This window comes from Apium graveolens, chromosome 5 (genome assembly GCF_009905375.1).
Source record: "Apium graveolens cultivar Ventura chromosome 5, ASM990537v1, whole genome shotgun sequence".
Lineage (NCBI taxonomy): Eukaryota > Viridiplantae > Streptophyta > Magnoliopsida > Apiales > Apiaceae > Apium > Apium graveolens.
This window is the reverse complement of record NC_133651.1, coordinates 89,971,734-89,983,517: the sequence shown is the minus strand read 5'-3', so window position 1 is coordinate 89,983,517 and position 11,784 is coordinate 89,971,734. Positions and strand designations below refer to the sequence as shown.

The following is an 11,784-nucleotide window of genomic DNA, read 5'->3' as shown; positions in this document are numbered from 1 at the left end:
TACTGTTGAGAGTGATTCTCTGATTAGTGTCAATGCAATCAATCAAGGACAGGCTAACCTACTGGAGAGTGGGGACTTGATGCAGCATTGTCAAGAGTTGTTAAGAAATAATGGTAGGCTTGTAGTTAATCATGTTAAAAAGCAGGCGAACAAGGTAGCGCACAAACTTGCTAGGTTTCCTTGTGAGCTTAGTTGCTTTATTGTAATCCCGTCTCCTCCATCATGTTTGTTGGAGACATTATTGTCGGATGTTTTGGCTTAATGGAATTCTATTTCTCAAAAAAAAAAAAAAAAAAACAGGGATCGAATCCGTACAATCACACTTATATATTCGAGATAGTCAGGGAATATCTTCTGATCACGTCCTTAGTTTTTCAAAGACGGCCAGGGTTAAGAAATGGAAGGAGTCGGGGCAACTCAGAGAGTGACCTGAATTTTTGGCCAAAATTTTAGCTTAAATTTGAATTGAGGCACCTCTCTATTCTAGCAGTTTGGTCTAAATTTTGTTCCAAATTCATATATCAATATTTTATTCTTTCAACTATTAATATATTGTTATTTTAATATGTTGATATTAATTCACATACCTATTAATTCAATTGGACGCGGAATGAATAAAATTATCTTAATTTCAAACTTAATAAATTTATTAAATTACAAAAACATTACACTTAAACAAGAAAAGTGAAGAAAAATAATATTATATTTAATTAACTAAAAGAAAAGTAACAAATTAACTAAAAGAAAAGTAACAAATATTAAACTACTCCGAATTAGTATATTATTCTCACAAATGCCCGATTAAGTAATTTCCAAAAGCAATATGAACTTCTTTATTTTTAATGTATTAATAATTTAAATTAAAATAATTCATGATGTTTAATATATTTTTTGTTAAATAACTATTATATATAAGTGAAAATTAAAAAATAATAATTAAAAACTACTTAATATATATATAATAACATTTAATTAACAAATTAATGAATATATAAGACATAAAAAGATAATATTTTATTATTTAAAAGATTTAGGCCGGTGAATAGTGTCGGCTGGTCTAAATTGGAACGAGTCAATAGACCACTGTTGGATAGATATGGACCGAAATCGGTCCAAATTTAGCCACTCTTGGAGATGACCTTAGTGTAATAAAAGGGACATGCCACAACAATTACTGCCTCTGTCCCATTTAATTCTATACATTATTTTTTGGCACGCTTTTTAATACTTATTTAAAACATAAATTCATAATATTTTTTTAATTTTTTTTAAAAACCTCGAAATACGTGTAAATAGTGAACATATATAATTGGATGGGACCGAGGTAATAACAAAAAACTCATGTAAATAGTTATAGACATTAAATAAATTTGAAGGGGACGGTGAAAAATTTAGATGGGTAATCTGTTTTTTAAATATAGTTTGTTATTCATCTTTAAATAGTGAAGAGGAATAGGATTCCGAATTTTAACGACTTTAATCATAAATATATATAATATTAACTTGGTTCATGGATGGTCGCTAGGGTATACACCCTCTTATGTCCAAGGGTTTAAAAAATCACCTCCAGGGACCCAACCGTGACTTGATTAATATCAGTGATGTAAAAAGTGTATTAAGCGGACTCTTAAACGAAACTTAAACGGAATTGAAGAAAAAAAATATTTTAATTAGTGTAAAATCGGATATTTAAGCGTTTAGAAAAGTTTAAGCGGGTTTAAACGGCTTTAAGCGGAATTAAGCGGATTTTGACCGTTAAGCAGTTTTTGACCAATTAAATGGGGATTAAAAATACTTAGAAAAAGACAAATATTATTTTTAAAAAATGTGTAGTTTGATATTTTTAAGTGTTATTTATATTTTTTATTATTTTATGACTTTGTTAATGATTATTTTATTGGTTTATTATAATATGTGGATGTTATCTTTTTATTCAAAAAATATGCATTATTTTTAATATATACATATTTATTTAATTATTTATTTATAATCCGATTAATGATCCGCTTTTAAAACCACTTAAACGTCCACTTTAACGCTTAATTATTAGAAGGTGACCTCGCCGCTTAATTTGGATTTGCGTTTTTTACTGGTCGGTATTCACCAGCTTCTTGTATCCTGGACACTGGACAGTGACTGACTTCTCTTTCAATCAATTCTGGAAATAGTCGTAGACTCGGAGGTTTTGTTTTTGGCCTCTAAACATATAATTATATTCTAGATATATTTTATAGCTGATGAAATTTTTTCTTTATTTAACTTAGTTTCATGGTTAATTTTTTTATCACATATTATGTTGTATAAGTTAAAATTTTAATTTTCAACTCAGTTTCGAGGTTAAAATTTTCACCATAACTAAACTTATTATGTTAAATATATTAAAGAAAAATGCTCTATTTACGAGAGTTAATGAGTACGTATTATATTTTAATGACAAAATAAGTAAACTTTTAATCAAATTGTGTTACTACAGATCTACCCCTCGTGTATTGAAATTAAAAAGTTCTTTGTACTCAACTAACTTAAATGAGTACGTACATTGGTGCATCAATTTTTATAAATTTTATTCATTTATTATAATTTATTTATTGAGATTGATGCTTCAAAATACGTGCTTCAAAATACGTACTCATTTAAGTTAAGTGAGTACAAAGGGCTTTTTAATTTCAATGCACGAGGGGTATAGATCTTTAATTACACGCTTTGATTAAAAATATACTTATTCTATCATTAAAATATATTACGTACTCATGTAACTCTCCTAAGTTCGTATTCAACTTAGGTGAGTACGTATTTAGGAGTATCAATCTCTAATTGATATTGATTCTCCTAAATACGTAAGCACATAACTTAAATGAGTACAAAACATTTTTTTAATGTGAATGCACGAGGATATTATTGTAATCACAAAAGAGTTTGATACACCTAATTACGTACTTACCTAAGTTAGGTGAGTACAAAGGCTTTTTAATATTAATGCACGAGGGGTATATCTGTAATTACATGGATTAATTAAAATATTTTATTATATCACTCAAATATAATACGTAGTAATGTAACTCCTCTAACTACGTATTTATGAGCATTTTTCTCATCATAGAATTAATTTAAAAAATTATAATTTGGACATTAAAAATATATTATATACTTAAATAAGTCTCCTAAATACGTACCTAGGAGCATTTTCTCAAATTTATATTGCAAGACATTGTTGCAAATTGACATAGTGCATCTTATAATTTGTAGTTTTCATGGATTATTAATACAAAATTGGAAATATCACTTGGCTGAATTTTTTTTCTAGATTTTCACATCCAAACCTCTAGAAAGTTATACATTTCTCCAAGATTGCGTGAGAACAGTTGACTTGTTAAAATTAATCATGCCAAAAAGGTGGATTTGTATTGTTTAATTGGTAGCATTCTATTTATGTAGTGAACTGCAAAAGTCTCAAGTGGAACCACAGAAAAACAAAAACAATTTAAATGTGTAAAGTGCGGGTTTGCATTTGCTGTAAATTGTCACGACAAGTCTCTGTGTCGTGTTTAAATCTTTGCTAACATAAATTATTAGTAGTAAAATATAGGGATGTGCCCAATCGTACTAAAATGTTATTGAATTGTTTTTTGCGAATAATTATATATTACTGATCGACTGAAATATACTCCATTAACATTTACCCTGAGTTCCAATCCATGTAGCGGTGTCAAAGTAAGTAGCACGTGGGTAAGCAACAAAAAATCAGAATTTTGCAGACCAGGGAATGTTATTTAGCCACTGAACTGGCTTCCAATTATATGTAAGTGTTTTTATGTGGAGAATATTTGAGGGGCCAAAAAATCCATTAATGGGAGATAAAAATCATTTGAGTAAACATTCCAATCAAATCTTTAAATTAATTCATGGTTTAGAATGGAGTTCTTTGTTTGAGCATGTTACCATGTAGACAAATGAGGCATCATGAGATCCACCACCAAAAATTTAATTATAAAGAGTTAGTTTCAAGTGGAATGAATGATATGCTGCTACAACTTGACTCCACTTCAGTAGTGCTTCTGATCCCCCTACTACTTGTGATAAATTTCTGTGTGTTTTATTCAACCTATTTGATTATTGCTGAAATTGCATCACATTGCTTCGTAATGTCTGGTACAATGATTATGGAATCATAATTTATTTTGTTTTGAAGCATATTTAAGTATTCTCTTGTATAAATTCTACAGTTTTTTTATTGGACATAATAACGCTTTTGTCCTTGATTTCTAGTTCAGTAACATCAACCATTACAACTTACAGAAAAATATCAGCCAGAAAATAACAGCAATCAGTTTTAACTACAAGAATCCGAGTCCTCTGGACTTTATAAAGCTCCCATTCCACAACACAGGAACCTGATTTCCTAGGTATTGGAGCGAGGGTTATTCCCACCTCGGCTTTACTTGTAAGGCTCCCCATAGAAATTTCACAAAAATTAGGTAATCACGGTATCACACCCATAAAACAAGTAACCACACCGCAACACTTGACCTAGTTTCCGAAAAATATAAGATCCAACAAACTTGTGCACAAAATATAACATATCTACAAGGCTTAAACTAGCGGATACCCCTCGTCTACACAGATCGATAAGGGTCCTCAGTGGAGGCACATGCATGCGTAAGTATTTAAATATATCACATTTGACCTTAACCAGAAAAAAAAATCCTTTTTAACTCCAGAAAATTATTCTTAGATACTGTGCATGTGTATATGAGGAATTGCCCACCTAAAGTGATATTATTTGATCACTTAATTGATTTATAAAAGACCAAGTTAAGCTATATGCCGACCACAAGTTCTAACTGATTTCTTGAAGTGCCAAAAAAATCATACAGAAAATATAGATTTGATTCGGACTTATCATTACTAACATAATAATGTTTCATATTTCAAAAAACCCTCAAACTCTGATGATTACACAAACATGCACAAGAATAGCAAAACCGTAAGGAACCAGCACAGAGGGGAAGCCTGCGTTCATAGCTATCAGCAAAAACATCCTCCGGATTCTGATGATTGAGATGTGCTTACAGTTGACTTAAGATTGACGTCTACCATATCTTCTTGCTTGGCAGAAGATAGAGTTTCCATACCCGGTAAGGCTGCAGCAATCTTCCGAAATAGTGCCTGGAAATATCGAACAATAGGGGTAAAAAAAGTGAGTGATGTAAAATGAAGAAATTATAAATAGAATAGAATTGCAATCACTGCGGAGTTGTGAACTTGTGAAGTTATGGATAAGAGACAAGTACACTGGACCACCCCCGATTTTTAATATCCATGAAGGCAGAGAACAAATAAGACTAGTCTTAAGATATTTGTGCATGACATTCCCTGTCCAATCTGTACTTATCATTTTAAAAAAGTTGCCTGATTAAGAAGACGGTTCACCTTTATATTGAATCCGGCTTTGGCACTGGTTTCAATAAACATAACATTTTGGTCCCCGGCTTTGGCTTCTGCTTCCTCTATAGAGACTTGCCTGCAGACAGCCACAACATACCGAACATTGAGTTTGGAACGTAGGTACAAGAAATACTAAATGCTTCACATCACGAATGCAGTTCAGAGAACATATATTTTTCTAAATTCCGGATTTTGTTTTATAAAGTACATGTATATAAATGATCAAAATATAAACCGATAACTTATTAGCATGATCTAAAAGAATTAAAATTATGTGATCATTTTCTGGTCCAACCTCTACAAACATTTACTAGCTTTTATATACTTTCCTACACCAAATACCTTTAAACTGAAAAATAATGAGTGAACAACCGAAGAATAACAAGTATACGACCAGTTTGTAAATCCAGAGTCAGATTGAGCAAAGCACATGCAGAATTTTAGACTCCAACAATTCCACTTCTGTTCTACAATAGAAATCATTTTTTGTTTTTTGTTTAGTATTCTTATTATCGACCATGTATGGTTTAGTTAATAGGGTGGATTCTATTTTCTGTCTTAGTCATTAGCTTTATAGTTTCTGCACTTATTATTCACTATAATAAACACACACAACATAGCACATTACTAGACCCACGACCCACCTTTAAATTTGCCTATGCTTCAATTCCTTTGGACTAGCCAAAGCTTATTGACAACAGCCTCTAGCAAAGATAACAAACTTTGTAGTTTTACTGTTAGATTCGAAGCCTTGTGATGCAGAGCATAACAAAATTACATTAGTTATTGATTGTCGTATTTAATTATATAAATATGTTTGTAATTATAATTATATTATATAGTTAGGAATAATTAAGATTATAGTAGTAAAATAAAATAAGGAGTTGTTTCCTTTATTTAATTATGTTAGTAAAATACTATAAATATTTAGATTTACTACGAAATTAATTGGCTCCCAGGTAATTAATTAACTATGTAAACTCTTGTAATCCTTAATTATTGAGTAGAGATAAATATGAATTGATTTTTATTGGATAACTCTGAGGATTTATCTCTGACTCCAGCGATTCTCTGCAGAAATAGTCAGACAGGTAATTTATGCCCTTTTTACCTTTTTACCACCCTTTTCCTACATCACTTAAACCATACAAAGTCTAAGCCAAAATAATTGCAACTACTACCAATAAAACGGCCATGGTACAGTGTTGATTAAGAGAAGAGCGAGTGATGCCTCAAATTTCTGTTTCTACAGATTAACCTCTTATACAGTCGTACTATAGTTCAACAAGTATAAACTATAAACACCAATCTCTGACAAGAACTACGCCAAAATTCAGCTTGAACATCAAAAGTACTATTGCTGTTTCATTCATAGAGTGTTAGAACTTCCGAGTTAAATCATTCTAAATTAGAGTACCAGTATCAACTTATTACTTAGATTAAGATACTAGGTTGATCCTTATAATCAAATACTAGAATGACAATAACACTGGATAAACTATAAATGCCAAACTCTGAAATTAACTACACCAAAATTCTACAACATCAAAAGTATTAATGCTGCTTCATTCATGGAGTCAAGCTTCAAATAAAATCTTTCTAATTTAGAGTACCATCTTCATCTTATTACTTTGATTATACTACTAGCTTGAACCTTATCATTCATTCTAGAACGGCATTCAAAACGGATACAGAAAGAGTGATGTATCAATCTATATGCAGAAAGCACATAGACGAAAAGAACACTCCAGTAGCCACCCATATTCAAAAATTCTCCTCCCCAATAATGTCTTCTTGATATATCCCAAATGCAAGATCGTGACAGCCCTCTCTTACTAGTCAGTCTTACTTTCAGTTAATGGCCAAAATACTTTTATGTAGCTGTCTGAGCACCATTAAGGTAGCATCATGTGCCTAACCTATTATTCCAGTCTTCCAGAAAAAAACTGAAGTTGCCTCAACTACAAAGACCAAGAACTGAAGAAGAAACATATACTATTTGATTTCTTGTTAAAGAGCTGACCCCATCCAATTTAATGCAAAGTTACCAGGAGTGTCACTGGACACTCACTTTCGGCCTTTTAAAGTGACCTCGTCTCTATGTAAACAGTGTGTCCGTGCGAAACATTATACACAAGTAACTAAAGGTAAAGGCGTATGTGCATGCTTGTCTGTGTGTGTACACACATATATGACGACCAATTTGAGCAACCTATTTCATCTGGATCTGCACCACTCACTAGATGACGTGTAATTTCACAATAATTTAGATCAGCAGATGAAGTCTTAATTAAATTGAAGCATTATATAGTATAAAACTAAAATCAACTTCAATTTACAATAGAGTTCATTATAATACACTGTGACCTAACTGCAATTAGGATACAGTACAACAGCATACATCATTTACTTATCCAATTTTAAATGTTGTCTACTGATGGAATAACTGAGATTTGCTAATAACAATTATACAGAGCCTTGTTTCAGATCCAATCCTACATATTTGAGTTGGCAAAGAATGCTTAGACGGATAGAAGATTATGCAGATACTGGCAGGTTAGCTGAATTGAACAATGTCATAAGTACCTCTTATCCACAAGATCAGTTTTGTTCCCAACAAGGACAATAATGACATCACTTCCTCGCTCACTGCGAACCTCCTCTATCCACTTTGCAGTGTTGAGGAATGAATTTCTGCCTGAGAATATGGTGAAACTTTAGAATTTAGCAGAATTACTGCAACAAATAGTAGACCTCACTTAAATAAAGTCATGTAGAAGAATCCATTGGCATATATTAAGTTTGAGAGCCAATAAGAATTATATGTTTATAGTTGCTATTCAAGGTCCGTCAGTTAAAAAATCTTAGATGTTTAATTTTCAAAAGTGAAATGACCCGCCCATGTTAACCCAAATGTTGTTTTCTTACTCATATCTATGTACATTATGGGTGAAGTGCAGTATTCTAAGACCATGGAGGAAAATTGGTAGCTAGAAAATATATTCCATAGAAAGCACACATGATAATTGACAATCCTATAAGAGTATCTAAGTTCTACAAAAAATGTACCGAACATTAGTGATTTATTAATTAAGTAGGTAAATAGAGATGGACATTTGTAGAGGATACGATTAAACACATGGAAATGAGAGACATTTAGTGTAAAAAAACTGCATCATTGCCAAATAAAAATAGAAAAAGAAAAAAGAAGCATACTTGCAACATCATATACAATGACAGCAACAGAGGAATCCCTAATGTAGCTTGGTATAAGACTCCTGAACCTCTCTTGTCCAGCTGTATCCCTGTATAAAACAACAAACTAACCATCTAAGTATCATCTGATTCATAGCAACAGTCAACACAAAAACCTCCCAGTTCTAAGGCTTCACTACCAGCATATATACGGCAAAATATGTATTACTTTAGTATCAGAATAACATCGTAAAACATCATGCTTTCGCCGCATAAGGAGCTTCAAACATGCTGGTGGCACATTTATATATTACAACAAACATATTTTTGTAAACAATAGCTTTCGAATTATATTACAAAATTGTATTTTCACCCGTACACGGAGTATAAAAAAAAATTCCAAGCCACAATATGATTTTAAATGGCATAGGCAGACTACGAAATTGCAAGTGGGGATAGCTCCCCGATATATTAGTCTTCTAATTTGCCCATTTGTTTGTTTGCAAAAATTTTAAGTTCAGAGTTGCCATCTTCTCTACAAACAAACATTCCCTGTACGTTCCACTCGAAAGTAGGGTATGATAAAGGTAAGATGATGCAGACCTTACCCCGCCCGGGTATGGGAAAGTCGAGATAATGCAGTCCTTACCTGCCCTATAATCGACACAAATACTACATGCATTCTAAAATCAAACTAGCCCAACACATACCTTAAATTACTATATTAACAAAATAATTTAGCCTAATGAGCAATGTCATCTTAGTGAAAATTAAATCAGCAGAACAATAGAAAATATATACAAGAACAACAAAAAAGTAGAACTAGACTTCACAGTACGTGTCCTTAAATTATAGGCATAGCCAGGTTCAGGTTACTTATACGTTATGTGCTGCTAGTATTTAGATTAAATCTACATTTAACTTAGAACATACATATGGGCAAGCTGTTAATTCAAGCGCTGTAAAAATATCTAGAGCTGAAGTACATTTTTTGACTATCAAAAATAGTAAAACTGAGGAAAAATTCATAAGGTTCATGGACATTATTTGCTTCTCAACTAGGCGGCTACGCGGAAACTGGAAAAATCCCTGATAAGATAAAATTGATAAGGAGTATACTATTCCTCTGCAAGGGTGTTTACATAAAAAATATTTTCAACAGCATTAAACAGATCATGACGCTTAATCTATAACCCTGACCGCAAAGTCTTACCAGAGTTGCAATCTAACAGTTCGATCCTCGAGGTACATAGTTTTGGACAGAAAGTCAATGCCAATTGTAGCCTGAAAAGCAGATAGATGATTAACTTTATTAGGAAGAAACAGCACAGGCTTATCAAATTCCATGCTAAATAATAATTGGAAAATTTGTTACCAAACTACAAATGAAATTAAGAATATGAAGAAAAAAACATTTAAACAGATATCAACAGCAAGCAATTTTACTCGAAGCAAAGGAATAAATAACATGCTTGGGTAACTATAATTCTAAGTTATAACATAAAAAGGTTTAATTGTATGGACCAAATCAGACACTTAAAATCAGATAATCAGTAATCTTCATACCATCTTACCACAAAAATAGTAAATCTCTTGCACAACACCCCCCCCCCCCCACCACCAAATAACCGCTCCTAGCATTTTGCAATAGTGGTTTCAGAAAATCAAATTTGAACTATTTCACGGTGACATGCTCAAGCTCAAGATAACAATAGTCACCTCGAAAAAGCAGCAGGGTTTTGCAAACCTATTGGCTTGGTCAATGGGAAACAGTTATTTTATCAAGGGATCAAATTAGGAATTGGTAACCAAAAATAACACTAATCCTTAAAATTTTGACTAATACTTTAATAATAATTACGACATGCAAGTATATCTAGCTAAATTCAGAGACAAACATTACAGTCCAGACACATTATACATATGATGATTCTAACTCTACATAATACAATATTACCTGTTTTTAACTAATTGCATAATTAAGTACCTCAACAAACATTTAACATATACACAATATACAATAATGTTAAAAATGGGCACAATAAACCACATTGATCAGCTACTATATAAAACAAACGAAAATTGAATGAACGAAATAAGTGTGAATGAAGAAAAGCTACGATATATGATAAGGAGGCGATTAAAAGGAAAAACTACCTGATAAGTGTTATCAAACTTATCGTACATGAATCTGGTGATGATACTTGTTTTACCCACCGATTGATCTCCCAGAAACACCAGTTTGTACTTGGCTAATGCCGATACAGGCGCCATTTAGGTCGATTCAGGCTTTATTTAACGGAGTGATGGTGATTTCCGACGATTAATTCAAGATCTGGCCGGAAATTGATGGGAATTTATAGATTCAGAACAAGTCGGTGCAAATATAACTAGGACGATACGTGCATTAACCGATTCATTAAAGAGGCCCAATTGGTTTATTTATTTTTCAGTAATTGTCAAGGTTGTTAAAGTCGCCTGCGAGTACATGACATTGTTATTAGTTTGTCTTTATTAATTTATTTTTTTTTGAATAAAGATGTATTTTCATTTAAATAATCGAATCCATCTCTAGTATACGAGAAATAAAGCCAGGAGGAGTACTAAACCACTCTCTTAGATCTAATATAGAATATGAATTTAGTTTGTGCTAACGTTCGCAACCGATACACAAACTCAATTAGCACTGGATTAATGCAACCTAAAACTAAAACATGAGAATCAGTCTCAACCACACACTAATGATATCCTTGCGTAACCATTCACCACAATGCACGATTATGTATCATTATTATTTTTACGTATCATTATTATTTTTACGTATTTTGTGCTCCGGCATTGCAAGAGACGTTTTATAAATTATTTATACAAATTTCTAAGCCATGCATGCAATGCATGATTTTTGGAATTTTACTTATACTAACTTAAATCCCGTGTGATGCACGTGTTTCCGTTAATATTTAATTTTTTTTATTCCGTCATATTATAATTTTAAAATATTTATATAAATATATAATATTTATAAATTTATAATAAAAATAATAGAATAACGTGTGATCGTAGTTTAGTAGGATAAATATGCAATATCTAGTAGTTTAATAATTTAGTAGTTTATCAGATATATAACACTATTTTTTTTTAATA

General features: G+C 31.8%; 1 protein-coding gene across 1 annotated transcript; it reads right to left on the bottom strand.

The window, feature by feature from the left end:
* Positions 1 to 4,771: 4,771 nt before the first annotated feature.
* Positions 4,772 to 11,130, bottom strand: LOC141724259 (ras-related protein RABH1b-like). Its single transcript, XM_074526323.1, has 6 exons — positions 10,798 to 11,130; positions 9,854 to 9,924; positions 8,662 to 8,750; positions 8,032 to 8,143; positions 5,431 to 5,521; positions 4,772 to 5,166 (listed from the first exon to the last, which is right to left on the bottom strand). The coding sequence occupies exons 1-6, from the start codon at positions 10,912 to 10,914 to the stop codon at positions 5,026 to 5,028; spliced, it is 621 nt and encodes a 206-aa protein (XP_074382424.1). The 5' UTR covers positions 10,915 to 11,130; the 3' UTR covers positions 4,772 to 5,025.
* Between the last annotated feature and the right edge of the window lie 654 nt (positions 11,131 to 11,784).

Excerpts from the sequence above, each read along its gene's own strand:
- LOC141724259 (XM_074526323.1), bottom strand. The coding sequence starts at position 10,914 with ATGGCGCCTGTATCGGCATTAGCCAAGTACAAACTGGTGTTTCTGGGA. Across the intron at positions 8,144-8,661 it reads CATTGTATATGATGTTGCAA|GCAGAAATTCATTCCTCAAC; the intron begins GTATGCTTCTTT and ends CCATATTCTCAG. Across the intron at positions 5,167-5,430 it reads AAGCCGGATTCAATATAAAG|GCACTATTTCGGAAGATTGC; the intron begins GTGAACCGTCTT and ends CGATATTTCCAG.